This window comes from Notothenia rossii (assembly GCF_949606895.1).
Source record: "Notothenia rossii genome assembly, chromosome: 4".
Lineage (NCBI taxonomy): Eukaryota > Metazoa > Chordata > Actinopteri > Perciformes > Nototheniidae > Notothenia > Notothenia rossii.
The window spans coordinates 9,234,272-9,258,025 of NC_136902.1; the positions used below are offsets into that span (position 1 = coordinate 9,234,272).

General features: G+C 43.2%; 1 protein-coding gene and 1 long non-coding RNA gene across 2 annotated transcripts; both read right to left on the bottom strand.

The window, feature by feature from the left end:
• Positions 1-3,240: 3,240 nt before the first annotated feature.
• Positions 3,241-9,454, bottom strand: LOC307038323. The gene is made up of 3 exons (XR_013807964.1): positions 9,262-9,454; positions 9,002-9,096; positions 3,241-3,438 (listed from the first exon to the last, which is right to left on the bottom strand). It is a non-coding gene; the product is annotated as an uncharacterized lncRNA (long non-coding RNA).
• Positions 9,455-16,306: 6,852 nt separating this feature from the next.
• Positions 16,307-17,852, bottom strand: LOC307037619 (putative N-acetyltransferase camello). Its single transcript, XM_079678675.1, has 2 exons — positions 17,766-17,852; positions 16,307-17,247 (listed from the first exon to the last, which is right to left on the bottom strand). The coding sequence occupies exons 1-2, from the start codon at positions 17,782-17,784 to the stop codon at positions 16,496-16,498; spliced, it is 771 nt and encodes a 256-aa protein (XP_079534801.1). The 5' UTR covers positions 17,785-17,852; the 3' UTR covers positions 16,307-16,495.
• Positions 17,853-23,754: the final 5,902 nt, after the last annotated feature.

Here is a 23,754-nt window from a genome sequence, read left to right on the forward strand (position 1 = left end):
TTACGTTCGTTATGAACGTATCTCAAATACGTTTATTTTTTACATATCTTCTAGAAACATATTTTCTCCCACGTTACGTTTCTTTTGAACGTATCTTAAATACGTTTATTTTCTGCATATCTTTGCCATTTATTGTCTTGCCTATAATAATGATAATAGTCATTTATAAATATCATTTTAGAGCACACATTTGAAATCAGTAGGCGAGGCTGTAATTTTGCCAGCTGTTACTCTCATGAGCGAGGCAGAAAATAATAGTTTTAACATGTCAAAAAGCTGCTGTGTCGTTTATTGAACCTCAAACATTAAAACAAATCCAGAGTTATGTGTTTCTGTACTTCCTCTAAGAAGAAAGGACAGTAACAGAAGATCTCTTTGGCTTCAGGCTCGATCACCGTTCTAATTGTCTGATTGTGTTCACCTGTTGCCCTTGTGTTTCTCCTCCCCTGCCCGGCTGTTTCTCGTCTCGTGATTACCCCTCCCTGTATTTAGTCTTGTCTCTTCCTGTGTTCCCCTGTCGGTTCATTGTTTGTTTTTCCCGTCTCCCTCCATGTCAGTCTTCGTCAGCTTTTTTGTATTATATCTTCCTTGTGCTTCCTTTGTGTTTTTGCCATGTTTTTGAAATCAGCTTTTAAAATAAAGCTTGCTTTTGTTTTTCTAGACCAACTTACCTTTTTTTTGTAGTCTGCTTTTGGGGTCCTACCTTTCCCAAACCATAACAGGAGGTATACACACACATATTGATAGATGTCTTGTAATGCACTGTTGAGGAACCTGTGACCCAAGATTTTCATTCATTGCATAACTACACTGTAGTCTACACAATCACCTTTCCCTGAATTTTACTCAGGTGTAACTAAAGTCTGATTTAAGGGTTGTTTATATTTCACATCATTAATCAGAATCTGCAAAGTAACTAAAATAAATGTAGTGGAGTAAAAATACCAGGTTAACCTCTGAATTGTAGTGGAGTAGAATTACAAAGTAACAATGAGCTGTCATGTGGGTATATATTAATGCTGCGCATTATGGACACAAGCGATTTTCACCCATTTAGTAATTACATGCTTTAAATGTGTACACACCAATGTGTTTCCTATCGCCTAAACCTCCAGGGCTGTACACAGTTTAATACTGTCAACTTCTAATTTTGGGAGAAACAAAAACGTCTTTTAAAACTACAATTCCCAGTAGAGACGCGCCATAGAGAACATATTGCGAAACATAATAGCCAGCATGTGTAGTTCTCGGGGGGCGTTCGAGTCCAGTTTTGAATAGTCTGCCGTGGTTTCGTTCCATTTCAAAGAGCTTGACGCTCGGCGTAAACTTGGCGCACTGCCACTCCAACATCCAATCCCAGAGCTTGAAGATTAATCACGGGGTTTGTCAACGGGACTGTAGTACCAAACGATAGCTGGGGATTATGGGTAGTGTAGTGTCTTCGGCCATCCTAAACTGAATTTGTTTTCGGATATCATATCGCATTAACAACACCACATATCATGGCGTAACAGAAATCTTTTGTTACTGTCCTTTCTTCTTAGAGGAAGTACAGAAACACGTAAATGGATTTGTTTTAATGTTTGAGATGCAATAAACGACACAGCAGCTTTTTGGCATGTTAAAACTATTATTTTCTGCCTCGCTCATGAGAGTAACAGCTGGCGAAATGACAGCCTCGCCTACTGATTTCAAATGTGTGCTCTAAAATGATATTTATAAATGACTATTATCATTATTATAGGCAAGACAATAAATGGCAAAGATATGTAGAAAATAAACGTATTTAAGATATGTTCAAAAGAAACGTAACGTGGGAGAAAATACGTTTCTTGCTAAACGTAATTGAGAATGCAGTTTAGTTCTGTGGGAACGTCATTTTGACAGGGTTGCTGAGAAACATAATCTCATTTTAAAGATTATTTTTGTTAAACCTATTCAGCAATTGTTGGTCAGCCAGATCTCCCAAATCAGAGCTGTGGTCTGTTCCTATTCAGTGTCACCGAAACGCCTTGTGGCAGTCATTTGACTATTACCCTGTACATTATGCCCACACATCAAAATGCATCTCTGCTCACTGTTATCAGAGCATTCATATTGAACTATCTTCCTGATTTTATTGTATATAGTTTATATTTGTGTTAAAGTGCCATGTTTCGATCTTTAGTAAAGTGCATTTTCAGAGGGAAATACTTGTGTGGTTTGCAGCTACATGCTGTAATGTAAAAGTACCTGTTGTGCCTTGTGGCCACTGGAGGGCAGCAGAGGAGCAAGTCAGTGCGACGATCAGTTGTGAATGAAAAGAAACATGAGACACAAAGCAACAAGTCTCCCGTGAAATGAATATGTTTTATACGATATATCCACACAAGCTTATGGTCTTTTTTGCCTAATGTTCATCTTCATTTTGCCCAAGCTGGGAATCATTTTGGTAATGTGGTGTCTCAATTCAATGTTTACAAAGCTTTAGTGTGATGGGCAGCTTGGTCTTCACGTGCTAGAAAGCGTTTTAAAAACAGACCATTATCCCTCCCGACCAACATCTTCTGGAGATTGTAAAGAACATTTGTTTTGGTCTGGCAATGTTTAGCACTGCCAACATTTGATTTAATATAATTTACTCTTTGTCAACAATGTAGAGAAGGTTTAGTGCGACATCTCCAGGTGAGCAGGTAGTCTGTTTTTGCTTACAGTATGTTAAGGTGTGGTTGTGTTTAGTGTTGCCAAGTTCAGTTGACCAATCATATATTAGGCCAACAGTGAAAACACCCTCTCTGATGTATATGTGGTAACTGTGGCTGGGGTCCCCTTTAAATAGCTAACAACAGCAACTCCTGTTGAGGGGATGGAGGAACCCGTGGACCCTCAATCTAAATCCAAAGTTGTTTTGCAGATGTTGGGGCTTCCCTTCACAAGGACAATAACAGAGGCATTCATGAGCAAATAGAAAGCGTCCTCTCCTGCTCATGTTCAGGTGTATATCAGTATGTAGTGTCTCTACTTTAAAGAGTCCTCTCCTGCTGATGTTCATGTGTACATCAGTGTCTCTACTTTAAAGAGTCCTCTCCTGCTGATATTCAGGTGTACATCAGTGTCTCTACTTTAAAGAGTCCTCTCCTGCTGATGTTCAGGTGTATCGTATATAGTGTCTCTACTTTAAACTGAGGGTACAATGCATGCCTATGCACGACCGTAGAACCGGGCGTGGCTCAGTACTTTAACTTCCTGTGTTTAGGGATCAATAAAGTATTTTTATTGATGTTTACATTTCTTAATATGATTTGAACAAAACAGCGTTGCTAGGCAACAGCACGGTCAGCTGCTGTCAATCACTCCTTATCTATATGGAACCTTCAGACTGGTGACCTCATCACTGGCTTTGGTCTCTGAGATGGAACCTTCAGAATAATGACCTCATCAATGGCTTTGGTCAGGTATCTATGAGAGACAGGTCATCACAGCATGAGCAGCAGAAACAGGGTTTGTGGTCAGCGAACATTAGGATACTTGCACGTATAGTTTAGTCAGGTCATCTTCACAGGTGAACAACACTTAGTCAATTCACTGTAGACCTTAAAGTCCTATAAGTACATTTAGCCCCTGTTAGCTAAACAGCAGCTCATTCAGAGAGATGGAGGAAAACAGAGAGCAGCTCGCAGTCAGTTCTTCAGATATTCCTTCAGAGGTTCCTTCAGAGGGCTGCGAAGTGCATGAGTTTATGATCCAGCTTCTGAAGAAACAGCTTCAGGACGGGAAGCTGGAGCTGGAGAGGAGTTTAAGAAGAAAGAAGGCGGAGGAGAAGATGCAGGAGCAGGCCTCTCAGACGGAGGAGGAAGACCTGAAGGAGGAGAAGAGAGTCTTAACCAATGAGGAGCTGAACAAGAAATGTTTAAAGGTCCTCAAGTGGTGCCAAAAGACCAAAAGAGAGATGGACGCTTTGCTAGAGGGGAACCAGGATCTCAAAGAACAGAAGGAACCTTGTGAGGAAGTAAAATATGGAGAGATAGATGCTTTGCTAGAGGAGAACCCGGATCTCACAGAACCTAAAGCAGAGATGGACATCTTGAGAAAGGAGAACCAGGATCTTAAAGAACAGAAGGAACCTTGTGAGGAAGTAAAGGATGGAGAGATAGATGCTTTGCTAAAGGAGAACCAGGATCTCAAAGAACAGAAGGAACCTTGTGAGGAAGTAAAAGATGGAGAGATAGACACTTTGCTAAAGGAGAACCAGGATCTCACAGAACCTAAAGCAGAGATGGACATCTTGAGAAAGGAGAACCATGATCTTAAAGAACAGAAGGAACCTTGTGAGGAAGTAAAGGATGGAGAGATAGACACTTTGCTAAAGGAGAACCAGGATCTTAAAGAACAGAAGGAACCTTGTGAGGAAGTAAAGGATGGAGAGATAGACACTTTGCTAAAGGAGAACCAGGATCTCACAGAACAGAAGGAACCTTGTGAGGAAGTAAAGGATGGAGAGATAGACACTTTGCTAGAGGAGAACCAGGATCTCAAAGAACAGAAGGAACCTTGTGAGGAAGTAAAGGCTGGAGAGATAGACACTTTGCTAAAGGAGAACCAGGATCTTAAAGAACAGAAGGAACCTTGTGAGGAAGTAAAGGATGGAGAGATAGACACTTTGCTAAAGGAGAACCAGGATCTCAAAGAACAGAAGGAACCTTGTGAGGAAGTAAAGGCTTGTATGGAGATTGAGCGGAACATCTTGAGGGACGACTTGGAGAACCTGAACCTGAGATATGGAAGTCTCCTGAAGACGCAGATGAAGGACGAAGCAGAGATGGACATCTTGAGAAAGGAGAACCAGGATCTGAGAGAACTGAAGGAACCATGTGCTGACAACAAGGATGTGGAGATCGTCACTTTGTTGAGGATCAACAGAAAGCTCCATGTGGAGAAAGAGGAGAAGGATCTGGAGATCGCCCGCCTGCGAGAGGAGATCCGGATGCTGAAGCTACGATGTGGGGTGGAGGAGGAGGAGGAAGAGGAAGAGGAGGGGACTGTGGAGGAAGAGGTGGGGGAGGAGGAGGATGTGGAGAAGGCTGTGGAGGAGGCTGTGGAGGAGGAGGTGGAGGAAGAGGTGGAGGAGGCTGTGGAGGAAGAGGTGGAGGAGGCTGTGGAGGAGGAGGTGGAGGAGGAGGAGGCTGTGGAGGAAGAGGTGGAGGAGGAGGAGGCTGTGGAGGAAGAGGTGGAGGAGGAGGTGGAGGAGGAGGAGGAGGCTGTGGAGGAGGCTGTGGAGGAGGAGTGGGTGGATGAGTTTGAACATAGCTCTGTTCTGATCTTAAAAACGACGAGCAGACCATCGTTGTTGAAGAGGTTCAACGTCTTCGTCAACGGCCGCCCGAACATCCCAGAGTACATAGTCTACTTCAGTAAAGGGGGACAGGTGGGGGAGGAGGAGGAGGAGGAGGAGGAGGGGGCTGATCTCACAGAATCTAAAGAACCTTGTGAGGAAGTAAAGGATGGAGAGATAGATGCTTTGCTAAAGGAGAACCAGGATCTCAAAGAACAGAAGGAACCTTGTGAGGAAGTAAAGGATGGAGAGATAGATGCTTTGCTAAAGGAGAACCAGGATCTCACAGAACAGAAGGAACCTTGTGAGGAAGTAAAGGATGCAGAGATAGACACTTTGCTAAAGGAGAACCAGGATCTCAAAGAACCTAAAGAACCTTGTGAGGAAGTAAAGGATGGAGAAATAGACACTTTGCTAGAGGAGAACCAGGATCTCAAAGAAAAGAAGGAACCTTGTGAGGAAGTAAAGGATGGAGAGATAGACACTTTGCTAGAGGAGAACCAGGATCTCAAAGAACCTAAAGAACCTTGTGAGGAAGTAAAGGATGGAGAGATAGACACTTTGCTAGAGGAGAACCAGGATCTCAAAGAACAGAAGGAACCTTGTGAGGAAGTAAAGGATGGAGAGATAGATGCTTTGCTAAAGGAGAACCAGGATCTCAAAGAACAGAAGGAACCTTGTGAGGAAGTAAAGGCTTGTATGGAGATTGAGCAGAACATCTTGAGGGACGACTTGGAGAACCTGAACCTGAGATATGGAAATCTCCTCAAGACGCAGATGAAGGACGAAGCAGAGATGGACATCTTGAGAAAGGAGAACCAGGATCTGAGAGAACTGAAGGAACCATGTGCTGACAACAAGGATGTGGAGATCGTCACTTTGTTGAGGATCAACAGAAAGCTCCATGTGGAGAATGAGGAGAAGGATCTGGAGATCGCCCGCCTGCGAGAGGAGATCCGGATGCTGAAGCTACGATATGGGGTGGAGGAGGAGGAGGAGGAAGAGGAGGAGGAGGAGGAAGAGGTGGGGGAGGAGGAGGCTGTGGAGGAGGCTGTGGAGGAGGAGTGGGTGGATGAGATTGAACATAGCTCTGTTCTGATCTTAAAAACGACGAGCAGACCATCGTTGTTGAAGAGGTTCAACGTCTTCGTCAACGGCCGCCCGAACATCCCAGAGTACATAGTCTACTTCAGTAAAGGGGGACAGGTGGAGGAGGAGGAGGAGGAGGAGGAGGAGGAGGAGGGGGCTGATCTCACAGAATCTAAAGAACCTTGTGAGGAAGTAAAGGATGGAGAGATAGATGCTTTGCTAAAGGAGAACCAGGATCTCAAAGAACAGAAGGAACCTTGTGAGGAAGTAAAGGATGGAGAGATAGATGCTTTGCTAAAGGAGAACCAGGATCTCACAGAACAGAAGGAACCTTGTGAGGAAGTAAAGGATGGAGAGATAGACACTTTGCTAAAGGAGAACCAGGATCTCACAGAACAGAAGGAACCTTGTGAGGAAGTAAAGGATGGAGAGATAGACACTTTGCTAGAGGAGAACCAGGATCTCAAAGAACAGAAGGAACCTTGTGAGGAAGTAAAGGATGGAGAGATAGATGCTTTGCTAAAGGAGAACCAGGATCTCAAAGAACAGAAGGAACCTTGTGAGGAAGTAAAGGTTTGTATGGAGATTGAGCGGAACATCTTGAGGGACGACTTGGAGAACCTGAACCTGAGATATGGAAATCTCCTCAAGACGCAGATGAAGGACGAAGCAGAGATGGACATCTTGAGAAAGGAGAACCAGGATCTGAGAGAACTGAAGGAACCATGTGCTGACCACAAGGATGTGGAGATCGTCACTTTGTTGAGGATCAACAGAAAGCTCCATGTGGAGAAAGAGGAGAAGGATCTGGAGATCGCCCGCCTGCGAGAGGAGATCCGGATGCTGAAGCTACGATGTGGGGTGGAGGAGGAGGAGGAAGAGGAGGAGGAGGAAGAGGAGGGGACTGTGGAGGAAGAGGTGGGGGAGGAGGAGGCTGTGGAGGAAGAGGTGGAGGAGGAGGAGGGGGCTGTGGAGGAAGAGGTGGGGTACAACAGTTATTAGATCAGTTATTAGAGAAGAGAATAAGTCCACTTTAATGAAATGTAATGTCACTGTATCGGGTTCCCCTGTGTCTCAGGGTTCCCCCGCATTGTTACAGGATTTGGGATCATTAAGCGTTCCCAGATTCTGTCATGAAAAAAAGAACAGCCCTTCCTTTCTGCTCTGTGGGTTTTGATAATGTGCCACTAAGTCAAAAAGTCAAAGTCAACATGTCTCCATGTGTTATACATACAGAAATCTCCAGATACCGTTTCCCGCAGTCCCGCAGTGTGACACTTAGAACAAGATACAAAAAGGGCCGAGATAAACAGGGTATAAAACTAATAGCATTAATAAGTGCTGGTTAATAATATATATATTTTAAAAACACAATCCACAGAGCATGAATTGACATTAATGCAAGTATTTTTTGTGCAAAATAGAAAAATGTTCAAAGTACAGTTTCAGTGCAGCAGTAGCGGAGATGGGTTGTAACTGGTGCTGGATGAGGGAAGGTTGTGTGTTTGTATGTGTAAGTGTATGTAGGCGGGGGGGGGGTTAAAGTCCAGGACCATTTGGGGCAGGGGGGAAAGGTGGGAGGCAGGGTGGAGAGGTCAGCGGAGAGATGTCAGAGGGGGGGGGGGGGGGGGATGTCAGAGCGGGGAGGGAGGGAAAGAGAGGGAGGGAATGTGAATTCATGTTTTTAAAGCTTTCCACAAACAACTGTTTGCAATGAGAGTTCAAATGGTATTTATGTTTATTCTGAAAAGTATCGCACAAATAAAAATAATTATTGAATTTATTGGAAGTGTAATATATTTATTTATATTTTTGTTCTTATGTTTGATATTTTCTCCTTTATATACAAATATGTTAGTGATCTATTTTATGAAATAAGTGACAGAGCACTGGAGCTCTGTGATTGGATCATCTCGTTATTATAATGGGACCTTTTCCTTTTTTAAATTGAATAATTAAAGACTTTTACTTTGAAAAAGGCAAAGATCAAGAACTTCAATCTATACAACACACACACACACACACACACACACACACACACACACACACACACACACACACACACACACACACACACACACACACACACACACACACACACACACACACACACACACACACACACACACACACACACACACACACACACACACACACACACACACACCCCTACCTGAGGACGCTCAGTGGAAAGCATCTGGGTCAGGATGGATTTTTTTTTTCCTGGTTTTCTCTTTGTTTCCTCTCTGAAAACCACACCTGAACATCAGCAGGAGAGGACTCTTTAAAGTAGAGACACTAAATACTGATATACACCTGAACATCAGCAGGAGAGGACTCTTTAAAGTAGAGACACTAAATACTGATATACACCTGAACATCAGCAGGAGAGGACTCTTTAAAGTAGAGACACTGCATACTGATATACACCTGAACATCAGCAGGAGAGGACTCTTTAAAGTAGATACACTACATACTGATATACACCTGAACATCAGCAGGAGAGGACTCTTTAAAGTAGAGACACTACATACTGATATACACCTGAACATCAGCAGGAGAGGACTCTTTAAAGTAGAGACACTACATACTGATATACACCTGAACATCAGCAGGAGAGGACTCTTCCTGCGTCAGAAACCCGTCTTTTTCGGTGCAGCAAAACAGCAGCGGTTCTTTAAAGCCTTAGCTTGGCCCTATATTCATAAACACACAAGTATAATATTAATGTTCAGAAAAGGTGTGGTGAATGGACTTTACAAATCACCGTACATACCGATCAGGCAGAGAGAAGAGAGTTTCATGCTCAAAAACAAAACGTGACTACACGTAAGTATGATGGAGAATTTGCGGAACTTTACCTGAAGCCAGCTATTCTAAAACATACCTACGCCGGTGGCGGAAGCAAAAAGCGGCAAGAAGGGAAATGGGTAGGTCTGGGCACCAACGAATAAGAGGCCGCCAGCTAGAAGCCTCTGCCGCTTTATAGGGTGCCCCCCTGGGGGTGATAGGCTTAGAAGAATATGCCTTACAACAGCATTTACTACTCATCCTGCTACATTAAGATGATCGATGGCTACTGCCATATTTGCAAAACAAGTGCTGAAACATACACTTGTCCAGTTTTGGATAGTCTGCCGTGGTTTCGTTCCATTTCAAAGAGTTTGACGCTCGGCGTAACCTTGGCGCACTGCCACTCTAACATCCAATCCCAGAGCTTGAAGATTAATCAAGGGGTTTGTCAACGGGACTGTAGTACCAAACGATAGCTGGGGATTATGGGTAGTGTAGTGTCTATGGCCATCCTAAACTGAATTTGTTTTCGGATATCATATCGCATTAACAACACCAAATATTGCGTCACATAGATCTTCTGTTACTGTCCTTTCTTCTTAGAGGTAGTACAGAAACACATAACTCTGGATTTGTTTTAATGTTTGAGGTGCAATAAACGACAGCAGCTTTTTGGCATGTTAAAACTATTATTTTCTGCCTCGCTCATGAGAGTAACAGCTGGCGAAATTACAGCCTCGCCTACTGATTTCAAATGTGTGCTCTAAAATGATATTTATAAATGACTATTATCATTATTATAGGCAAGACAATAAATGGCAAAGATATGTAGTCGAAAATAAACGTATTTAAGATACGTTCAAAAGAAACGTAACGTGGGAGAAAATATGTTTCTAGAAGATAGCCTATGTAGAAAATAAACGTATTTGAGATACGTTCAAAAGAAACGTAACGTGGGAGAAAATATGTTTCTAGAAGATATGTAGAAAATAAACGTATTTGAGATGCGTTCATAACGAACGTAACGTGGGAGAAAAATGTTTCTTGCTAAACGTAATTGAGAATGCAGTTTAGTTCTGTGGGAACGTCATTTTTAGGAGACAGGGTTGTACAGGCACAAAATACAAATATAAACCTGAAAATGAACATAATATGTGCTCTTTGATAAATGTTTAGAGATATTTTCAGTATTAGTTTTGTTTGCCATAAAGACTTTGAGATAGGTGAGTGTATTTCTGTTTCCAAGATCTAAAGAAAATATTAAAAACTCTCGGGAGTTCTTTTTGTACTTCCTTCTCCAATAACTTGTATATATTTCCACCTTACTTCAGGCTGTCTAGCAATTCTTTATTAATAATAGGAAACACTGTGATTCGGATCTGGGTTTATTATCCTAAAATATTGCAGAATTATGTAAAGCACAGCTTACCATGGGCGGATCCTAATTACACCCTGATCTTGTATATTGGAATGTAGTTATTGTGCGTGACTCAGCGTCGAGCCTTGAAAAAATTGATTGTTCCGTATTTCTCCTAATTACAACAGCTGTGATCAATTTTGCCTTTGTTGTTGTGTCCAATTACTTCCTTGACCAAATCCCAGCAGTCCTCCTGTAGCGCAGCTCAGCAAACGAGCTGTTGCCGAATATCGTCTGGAACATTTATCCAGAGGTTTACCGTGCTGTAAACATATTTAATACCAACTCATTAACAACATTTAATCCCACATTTATCCCTATAATTTGGCTTCCAATCTCGAATGATAATAAGATACTAATTGTGGTTTTATATATGCTTTGCTGTTGTACTTTAATCTGTAATTTAAAGCATGCAGTAAATACAACTCCCTTGTTTCTCATACTTCACCTGTTAAAGTACAAGAGTGTGCACTGAGGTGTTATACTCTGCTCTTATAGAAAACATATCTATCATTCTCGAACCACGGAGCGAATAATTGACCAATTATTCAGTAAAAGGAAGTGCACATTCTGCATACTGTCAGGTTTCTAACGCACAGCGGATTGACACTGCAGTTAAAGCTCTATTTGTGTTGTATGCCTCGGTTGCTTGGGTTTTAATATTAAAGTAATTGGCCAGGTTGTTTTCTGCAGTGAAATTCAGCGGCATGGGCCAAAAAGTTACTTCCTGTGGAGCAAACGAAGAAGATGAGAAGTGATTATGCGAGGCAGCGGTGAATAGTATTTGATGATGTATGATCCAAACAAATCTACCTCTGGCACTAACACAAAAGCAAACAGCGACTAGTTTACTGACGCAATTAATCTCCATAATCTTTGCCTATTCAATAAGAGTGCTAATAAAGAAAAAGATGCAGGTCTGTTAGGACACAGGTGCTGTTTTTCATTTTGATTACTTGCTTTGTTATTACTTTCAAAACTGTCGTCAAAGTGTGCCGTAAGGTAAATGAGCACTTTTCCTGTGATTAACTTGGCCTTCATCAGTCATATTATTGAAATGCCTCGAGAAATTCCTTATGGTGAGAACACACACACACACACACACACACACACACACACACACACACACACACACACACACACACACACACACACACACACACACACACACACACACACACACACCACTTCAGGGGACATTACATTGACTCACATGCATTTCCTGGAGACTTATCCTAACCTTAACCAACACATGCCTAACCCTAACCCTTACCCTTACCCTAATCCTAAACAAGTCTTCACCCTAAAATGAATGATTCCCCTCATGGGGACCTCCAATTTGTCCCCATAAGGGAAGCGAGTCCCCACACGTGACTGTGTAAACAGATTTAGGTCCCCCCAAGAATAGTAATGCTAGGCCACACACACACACACACACACACACACACACACACACACACACACACACACACACACACACACACACACACACACACACACACACACACACACACACACACACACACACACACACACACACACACACACACAACCTAAAAGTAGTGGACAACAAATACATTTTCCCAATTTGAATTTCACATGAAAGACTGCCTGTTTTATCGATCTCATCTTATCTCAAATTGGTAAGACCTCTAGAAAGTTCTATTCTCTTAAAAGTTGTTCTCTGAGGTCAAGTTCAGGACTCATTAAATAATGAATTATGCTAATAAATGTAGTTCTCAGCTGCCGAACATTTGAAATGTCACATTATCTCACCCTGCTCCAAAGTTTTCATCATTGAATTTAAGTGGCCTTCAATGCTTATTTTCACGTTAATTTTAGTATGTAGTGTCTCTACTGGGACATGTCTCCTTGCTGTAATGTTCAAAAAGCTCTTTATTTTTCTCATACTGCCTGTGCTGCAGCTCCTCTTTTCACCCTCTGTCTGAAACCAGAGCCCAGTCTGCTCTGATTGGTTAGCTGGCCGGCTCTGTTGGGATTGGTCAACCACCAAGTATGTCCATAAAAGCACAATAGGTCCTCTTAAATGAGAATTGAAATTTTATTTTACACTGATCAACAGAAAACAACCCATTGATGTCAAAGTGAAACAAGAACTCTAGAGTCATCTTAAAAATGTACAGATATAAATTAAAAATGCATGTTGACAAGTATTGAATTTAATATCTGGATCTGTGTCCTGGATTTCGAGTCGTGGCTGAACCTGTCTCTGCGGTCCTGCCTGACTCATCATACTACTTCCCTGATGGCTCCCACAGGATTGTTGACATCCTCGTGGATTCATCTTATTATAGACACATGCATTTCCAAACATTTGGACTACCTATGTTGTAAATGTATTATCTCTTCAATTTACACACGGCATCTATTGCACGTCTGTCCGTCCTGGGAGAGGGATCCCTCCTCTGTTGCTCTCCCTGAGGTTTCTCCCATGTTCCCCTTTAAACTGTGGGTTTTCTCTGGAATTGTTTCCTTGTACGATGTGAGGATCTAAGGACAGAGGGTGCCGTATTGTCATACTGATATTCTGTACAAACTGTGAAGTCCACTGAGACAAATGTACCATGTGTGATATTGGGCTATATAAATAAACATTGATTGATTGAATATGGCACACCAATATCATCACTGTTGCATCCATTTGGTTTTCAAAGTCACAGAATCAGTAAAGAGGAGATCACCTGTGTGGAATTGTTTGTAGTGGCGATACACATGTACCTGGAAGGTGTTTAAAAGCCGAGGCTTCACAGGAATTGCTTGATAACAACAATATCAATGTCCTGGAGGGACTGAGTCAGATCCGAGCCAGATGAGGATCATGGCTGGACTCTAAACAGACTGTCTCTCCTCGTTCCTGATGCATCCGGACAGAGCTTGGGCAGTATTGCAGAGAACTGGGATATGTCTGTGCCAAAACAAGCTGTATTTACTGCCAGAGGTGTCTCAATTAATAATTAAATTGGATAAGTTGAATACTAGAGTCCGAAGAAGTATGCAGATGTTATACTTAAGTTAGAATAGCAATACGAGATTAAAAAACGACTGTGTTAGTCCTTCATACTTAAGTGAAAGTACAACACATATCTAAAGTACCAAAAGTAAAAGTACATGTTTGCATGTGAGAATGACCGTTGAGCGGCCCAGACCAAGTAAGGAGGCAGAGGCAGAAGATCCAAAAATAGAACCCGACGGGGCATTTATTAAACGATCAACACAATGTTACGATCACACACAATGACACAGCCTCAATAATCTGTTCACGTGCCCAGCCTGCGGCCACCAGCAGCTCACACACACTGACTCACTCCAGCAACAAAACACAGCACTTAAATAGACAGACTAATCAAACACAGGTGAGAGAAAACAATTAGACACAGGTGAGGGGGGAGGAGACAACCCAGGGCCCCAGGTGCACACAATCATCAGCCACAGACATTCAACATATTATTTGCACCCTGATTACCCTCAACCGCTGTCACCCTTATACCAGCATCAATAAATACGGTTTATGTAATACATGATGTGCAAATACCAATCCAATGTTAACTGTCCTGTGCAATCCCGCTAATAAAGTGCAATATTACCCGGCCCAAAGCCGTCAGTCCAATGTGGCCTTCGTCACATTGCACAATGGCTAATTTCAGAGTCTTATATGTAACTGGATTATGCTTATTCATGCATTAATGTGTTCATCACAACTGGTCAATTTGAAGCAACATTAACTTACTTCGTATACTGCTCCTGAATGTCTTTGAGCTATAGCATGTCAGTTTTTTTTATATAGTTGATTTATATTTTGTATTTGCTAATAATTATGAATCTGTAAAGTAACTAAAGATGTCAGATGGAGTACAAAGTATAATTTGCTACCAAAACATAGTGGAGTAGAAGTTTAAAGTTGCATTAATGTAATACTGTACCTAGGGAAAGTACAAGTATCTTAAAATGTCACTTATGAATAGTAGTGAATATATACAGTATGCATAGATAAATTGGTTTCCACTTTTAATAAAAAGGCTCTTATTCTGTTCTTCAGTGCAAAAGAAAAAGCCTCATTAAATGTACTTTTCATTAAAACACCTCTGAAGGGGGTAAATACTTTTTATGGACACTTCCGCTGCAGCTATTCTAACTTTGAGTGTTTGCAAAGCTTTTTTTCTCACAATGGCAACTGGCTCGTCTGAAGCATGTGGATGTGAGGAATAACAATCGAGTACTCATTACCTGGAGGCCAATTGTGCTGGCAATTGTGAGAGGATGACAACAGGTTGGCCAGCATTAAAGCTCATCTTCCTCTGGCTAGTTCAACACCTGCCTGCTGGCCACCAGCCTAATTCTTTTCTGACGGCCTCAGCAGGAATGATTGATGCCCGAAGGCTTTTGACGGTGTGTGTTGCTGTGTGTTTCATTGCCAAGCTGCTCCATCCATACAGTGCCCCCTCTTGAAACTCATTTACAGCCCACCTGTCACTGCACACACTGCTTGCTTGATGTTTTGCCCTTATTGGCTTACCGGGGACACACACTCTTTCCTGATAAGCCGGGACTGTGTGGTGCTGATAATATTTTGGAAAGTCCAATCACCTTTTGGGGGAATGCTGCACAATGGTTATTGCTGACAAACGAGTTGTGCCGTAATGAGTCCTAAAGACTAAGCATTTTAGAACTTCTGGTTCCCTTGTCCCGGTGTTAATGTTTTTTTTGTATGTGTTTGTAGAAGCCTGAAATAAGTTGGTTAACACAAGCTTAATAAAAGATTTTCAACTACATAGTCTACATCAGTAAATACCCCACTCGTGAATGTCTTCTGTCACAAAAACGGGGATGCTAACGACGAGTGACTATGAGAAAACAACGACGAGTGACTATGAGAAAACTAAACGTCATCACACCAACATGAGTTTGCCTTCAGGTGAGCAGTGGAAATGTCAGTTTCTTTGCCATGAAAGAGTAAATCCCATTGCCCATTCAACTCTGCTACGTCCAGTCCCTCCTCAGACCTATCATAAGACCACTTATATGGACAGACTTAAGCTTTTTCTCCTTTGTTTGGTGTCGATAATCGTTGCCTTGTGTATGATGACCTGAATTCATTGGGTTGTACTGAACTCTATCACACACACACACACACACACACACACACACACACACACACACACACACACACACACACACACACACACACACACACACACACACACACACACACACACACACACACACACACACACACACACACACACACACACACACACACACACACACACACACACACACACACACACACACATTTTTCATTGGTATTTTAAGCAAAGAGTTGTGAGGTCTTAGAAGTCAGCTGGCATTAATTCCTCTGAGGGATTCAGCTTCTCCCTGGAAAGAGGCTTAAAAGAAAGTTCTCTTGCTTAATTTCTCCTTTCTCACGTATATTGTTAGATTCCTTAGTGGACAGGAGAACAATCGGTAATTGAGTTTGTTCTGTTTAATGTCCAATAATTGGTTTAGTAAAATACCTTATTGAGATGCCTTGTTCCCCCATTTGCAAATTATGAAATAATCTGACTACACAGAGAAGTTGATTAATTGTTTCAATATTTCCATGGTTGAGGGCAATGGACTGTCAGGGGTGCATAATACATCAAGGAAAGAAGAAATACTGAGATCATTAATGCTGCTTTGTGGAAAAAACATGACATTTAATGCATCTTTTTCAAACTGCCGTGATAGCTAGCTAGCTGTATACATGAGTGATTGAGTATCACACAACTGAGTGATGTATGCGTTAAATGAAATCAAGCATAAATGAACTGAAATAATCTTAATGTACATAAGCTGTGGTATCAGGGGCCAAGGTTGTAAGTCCATTAGATATGCTTCTCCATTCGCATCACATTTATTCTGGCCAGTTTGGAGATCCAGCGATTGGCATGTGTGATACTGTGGGATGACGTTTGAACAAAACCAAACTTTTGGTACAGGGCAATGGCGGCCGTCTGTGGCGAGCTGCCCTCCAGAACCAGCCGGCCGTATCCTCGCTCTTTGCAGAAATCAAGGGCCTTCCTCGTCAGCTGTGAAGCAAGGTTTTTGCGTCGCCACGGGAACACCACGACCATGTGGGACAACTCGCCGAAACTCCCATCACCGGCATCTTGAACGACCTCCGATCCTCCTCCCATCGCTCCTCCGTTCCACTCATCAAACCTCTCCTCTTCCTCTGCTGCTCTTTCCCCCTTCACCGCCACCATCCCCACCACCTTGAGCTGGCCGTCTACGTCTACCTCTGCCACCCAGAAACCGTTATCTGGGTTTTCCAGGTAGTTGGCTCGAATGTCGGACAAATCTGTGCTCAGCCTCCTGGTCAGGTAGCCTTGGTAGATCTCGTGGCAGCAGTAATAAAGGAGGCCGGCCCACGCACTGCCAAAGAGTAAAGCTTGGAAGTAGGAGCTGCCTCCCAACACATAGCCGGCCATGCAGATGCTCAGAGCAACGCCAACATGGTCTGGGTGGCTCAGGGTCTTGAAGAAAGCCGGGTACACGTGCTCAATAACCCCGTCGCGAAAGAGCGACATGACCACGTGTTCATCGGAGGGTCCATATTCCCTGATGGAGAACTGAACTGTGTTTTAGAGAGAGAGAGAGAGAGAGAGAAAAGGGGAGCTCAGTGAGACTAATCTCCCTCTTGCTGCAATAACACATTCCTGCAGGATTTCACAATAGCCTCAGTTACGCTCACATAACTTCATTATGAAAAGGACAAAAATAAAATCAATATAAAATCCAAGCCTTTTCATTTCTTATTTAACTCGACTCCACATGAACATAAGGCCTGGCATTTGAAGGGGAAAATCACAATCAAAAATGATTTATTATAGGCTTTGTTTCTCTTAAGATGTAAAGAGTGGTAATCATTGTTAGATTCTATTAAGTCTCAAAAGCACAATAAAACCAAAGCAAGGTGAGAACACTGCAACAAACAAAAGCTCTGTGTTTCAGTGAAGTGTGTCATATAGGCATGTTAGTAGTGCCATTCATCTATATTCTAGCTGTCTTCTTAGTGCTCTAGTTCAGAATCAACTCAAATACTTGAGAGAAAAAAAGGTATAAAATATTAATATAAGCAGAACATCAACTTACGGTTATTTTTCTGGGCCATGCCGACTCTCTCCCTCTCGTCTCTCGCTCACTCTGAAAGACTTAACGCTGCTGAAACCTGAACTTAAGCTACAGATTGGGATAATCAGCCACACACACACACACACACACACACACACACACACACACACAGACAGACAGACAGACAGACAGACAGACAGACAGACAGACAGACAGACAGACAGACAGACAGACAGACAGACAGACAGACAGACAGACAGACAGACAGACAGACAGACAGACAGACAGACAGACAGACAGACAGACAGACAGACAGACAGACAGACAGACAGACAGACAGACAGACAGACAGACAGACAGACAGACAGACAGACAGACAGACAGACAGACAGACAGACAGACAGACAGACAGACAGACAGACAGACAGACAGACAGACAGACAGACAGACAGACAGACAGACAGACAGACAGACAGACAGACAGACAGACAGACAGACAGACAGACAGACAGACAGACAGACAGACAGACAGACAGACAGACAGACAGACAGACAGACAGACAGACAGACAGACAGACAGACAGACAGACAGACAGACAGACAGACAGACAGACAGACAGACAGACAGACAGACAGACAGACAGACAGACAGACAGACAGACAGACAGACAGACAGACAGACAGACAGACAGACAGACAGACAGACAGACAGACAGACAGACAGACAGACAGACAGACAGACAGACAGACAGACAGACAGACAGACAGACAGACAGACAGACAGACAGACAGACAGACAGACAGACAGACAGACAGACAGACAGACAGACAGACAGACAGACAGACAGACAGACAGACAGACAGACAGACAGACAGACAGACAGACAGACAGACAGACAGACAGACAGACAGACAGACAGACAGACAGACAGACAGACAGACAGACAGACAGACAGACAGACAGACAGACAGACAGACAGACAGACAGACAGACAGACAGACAGACAGACAGACAGACAGACAGACAGACAGACAGACAGACAGACAGACAGACAGACAGACAGACAGACAGACAGACAGACAGACAGACAGACAGACAGACAGACAGACAGACAGACAGACAGACAGACAGACAGACAGACAGACAGACAGACAGACAGACAGACAGACAGACAGACAGACAGACAGACAGACAGACAGACAGACAGACAGACAGACAGACAGACAGACAGACAGACAGACAGACAGACAGACAGACAGACAGACAGACAGACAGACAGACAGACAGACAGACAGACAGACAGACAGACAGACAGACAGACAGACAGACAGACAGACAGACAGACAGACAGACAGACAGACAGACAGACAGACAGACAGACAGACAGACAGACAGACAGACAGACAGACAGACAGACAGACAGACAGACAGACAGACAGACAGACAGACAGACAGACAGACAGACAGACAGACAGACAGACAGACAGACAGACAGACAGACAGACAGACAGACAGACAGACAGACAGACAGACAGACAGACAGACAGACAGACAGACAGACAGACAGACAGACAGACAGACAGACAGACAGACAGACAGACAGACAGACAGACAGACAGACAGACAGACAGACAGACAGACAGACAGACAGACAGACAGACAGACAGACAGACAGACAGACAGACAGACAGACAGACAGACAGACAGACAGACAGACAGACAGACAGACAGACAGACAGACAGACAGACAGACAGACAGACAGACAGACAGACAGACAGACAGACAGACAGACAGACAGACAGACAGACAGACAGACAGACAGACAGACAGACAGACAGACAGACAGACAGACAGACAGACAGACAGACAGACAGACAGACAGACAGACAGACAGACAGACAGACAGACAGACAGACAGACAGACAGACAGACAGACAGACAGACAGACAGACAGACAGACAGACAGACAGACAGACAGACAGACAGACAGACAGACAGACAGACAGACAGACAGACAGACAGACAGACAGACAGACAGACAGACAGACAGACAGACAGACAGACAGACAGACAGACAGACAGACAGACAGACAGACAGACAGACAGACAGACAGACAGACAGACAGACAGACAGACAGACAGACAGACAGACAGACAGACAGACAGACAGACAGACAGACAGACAGACAGACAGACAGACAGACAGACAGACAGACAGACAGACAGACAGACAGACAGACAGACAGACAGACAGACAGACAGACAGACAGACAGACAGACAGACAGACAGACAGACAGACAGACAGACAGACAGACAGACAGACAGACAGACAGACAGACAGACAGACAGACAGACAGACAGACAGACAGACAGACAGACAGACAGACAGACAGACAGACAGACAGACAGACAGACAGACAGACAGACAGACAGACAGACAGACAGACAGACAGACAGACAGACAGACAGACAGACAGACAGACAGACAGACAGACAGACAGACAGACAGACAGACAGACAGACAGACAGACAGACAGACAGACAGACAGACAGACAGACAGACAGACAGACAGACAGACAGACAGACAGACAGACAGACAGACAGACAGACAGACAGACAGACAGACAGACAGACAGACAGACAGACAGACAGACAGACAGACAGACAGACAGACAGACAGACAGACAGACAGACAGACAGACAGACAGACAGACAGACAGACAGACAGACAGACAGACAGACAGACAGACAGACAGACAGACAGACAGACAGACAGACAGACAGACAGACAGACAGACAGACAGACAGACAGACAGACAGACAGACAGACAGACAGACAGACAGACAGACAGACAGACAGACAGACAGACAGACAGACAGACAGACAGACAGACAGACAGACAGACAGACAGACAGACAGACAGACAGACAGACAGACAGACAGACAGACAGACAGACAGACAGACAGACAGACAGACAGACAGACAGACAGACAGACAGACAGACAGACAGACAGACAGACAGACAGACAGACAGACAGACAGACAGACAGACAGACAGACAGACAGACAGACAGACAGACAGACAGACAGACAGACAGACAGACAGACAGACAGACAGACAGACAGACAGACAGACAGACAGACAGACAGACAGACAGACAGACAGACAGACAGACAGACAGACAGACAGACAGACAGACAGACAGACAGACAGACAGACAGACAGACAGACAGACAGACAGACAGACAGACAGACAGACAGACAGACAGACAGACAGACAGACAGACAGACAGACAGACAGACAGACAGACAGACAGACAGACAGACAGACAGACAGACAGACAGACAGACAGACAGACAGACAGACAGACAGACAGACAGACAGACAGACAGACAGACAGACAGACAGACAGACAGACAGACAGACAGACAGACAGACAGACAGACAGACAGACAGACAGACAGACAGACAGACAGACAGACAGACAGACAGACAGACAGACAGACAGACAGACAGACAGACAGACAGACAGACAGACAGACAGACAGACAGACAGACAGACAGACAGACAGACAGACAGACAGACAGACAGACAGACAGACAGACAGACAGACAGACAGACAGACAGACAGACAGACAGACAGACAGACAGACAGACAGACAGACAGACAGACAGACAGACACACACACACACACACACACACACACACACACACACACACACACACACACACACAGTCACACACACACACACACACACACACACACACAGGGGGGGAAAACGTGTGGACCTTAAATGACTTTGAAGTAGAACTGCTACTGATATGAAATATTGATTACATAAGAAATGTAACATTTAGATTAAGATGACGGTGATTTGAGGAAGCATGCTTTCTATTTAATGGAAATCCACACTGTGTTGCTTTGATTATGAAACTTAGTATACGTCTTAAAAACTGAATTAACTCATTAAACAGAGAAAACAACTACTTTATTGGATTTGTCAATGAAGATGAGCGTGCATCCTGAACAAATTAAGTCGGAATTGAGCAGAAAGTGAATTAAGGGCTCATTCGAGCAGACTAAAATGTCCTTATTGACCTCTTTTTTTAGTGCTTTAGTTCTGGCATTCTCTCAGGAACCGGCATGTCCTCTTCGCCAGAATATAAGGTGAAAGTAAAATGAATATTGTCTGGCCCCCTGACACCAAAGTGTCCTATGGCGGCGGTGACAGTGTCTTGTGCAATAACCCGGGAGCCCTCTGACATGATTACATTTCCTTGGCAGGAGAAAGGCCTTTACACCTGTTTAAATCAATAGCGCTGCCTCATGAATCTCTGAGTGCTAGAAGGTCAAGCAACCCTGGAAGTTTCTCACACCTCTTCACAGCCACAACATGAAGTCTGAATCCTGCAAAAACAAACCCTCACAAAATCGAATCACAATTAAAACAGTCATCAAAGAGAGCGGATGATTACAGCAACCACAATAAAACCTCAACGTTTGTGATTCATTTGGAAACCTTAGCGGTTCAGAAAAATGAACGCTAAATATGACCAACTTTAACCCGAACTTTAACCCGAACTTCCTCCTTTGATTCCAGCGCAGATTTTTGCCATGAATTGCATGGCAGTGAAAAATCAAATAACACACAGGAGTTGGTGCTCAATGTGTTGCACGGACTGGAGACAATTAGACTTCATTAAGAACCATCACTGTATTGGTGTAACAGCACACCTAATCCGTAGCTGCACTCCAGAGAACAGAGAAAAGGCATTTTGCTGAAGCATGTGCGAAACATTTCTCTGCCCAGTTTGTAATGCATTTCTTTATTAAAAAACCACATGTGTGTTTGTTTTATTTCCCACAGAAAAACAGGTAAATACTACTGGTCTGTTCTGACAAACGTTCTACTGTAAAGTTACAATGGCATCTTTCTATATAAGGATGGACGAACTACTTTTCTGTAACATGATTTCATTTTGAATTGAAAAAAAAAGCTTAAGCAGCTCAAGGTTAAATACTTAAAGAATTCAAATGCACAAAGGGACCGGAGCACACTGATGACTGTAGACTTTAATTGTGTGAATGAGTCACAAAGTGCCTTTCTTTCACCTGACTGTCCTTCAGCTGACAGGTGCCTGCTCAGCTGCTTGCTGTATGATGCACAGAGGACTGAGTCTAAATGAGATTTAAAATGCACATCCTGGCGGCCGGATTAAGATGAATGCAACCCATTTCTCATGTGAGTCATCTTATGCACTCACACGAAAAAATCTGTCAGTATGAGACACTGCGAACTGACTTTAAGTCGTTAGGGAGATTCTTCTTATGTCAGTCTATATTCAAATAAAATAATAATATAATTGAGAAAAACATTTTTAAAGAAACCTTTGCGCAAAATCAATATTCAAACCAGCTGTCCACGTCCTTTTACTTTCAGACTTCAAAATAATACACAACAGAACCCTTTATATAAAGCATGTTGGCAAATAAGGTCCTAACAACCTCAGAAAAACTACTTAATGGTTCTATGCGTGGGCACAGTCTGAGTTTTTAAGGACTTCTCAAATCTAATACAAATGTTAACTCACAAAAAAAAAAAGGTATTCAGCAACGGAGAAGCTTGAGTAAGATTCACTCGCAGCCACGATGGTTATTTATTAAGGTTTCAAACGAAAACACATTTTAAAATCCAATCGTACGGCACCTTGTGAGGAAAAAGTCACCTTTATCTTAATGTTTCTTCCTAGCTGGGTTTAGCTGCATGCCGCTGATTGCTGCAACATGCTAGTTAGCTTTAAGTCTTTAGCTCGTTGTTGTTAGCTAGCATGTTGTTAGCTCGTGATTAAACACTCAGTAATTAGTGACTTGGATCTAACTCAACTAAACGCCAGTTATTATATAATATTAGAGGGGGTTGACCTTTAGACTAACGGCACTCTTCAACACAACTTTATATTGAAACTCTGCCATTTTTCTTTGGTAAAATGCTATACCAG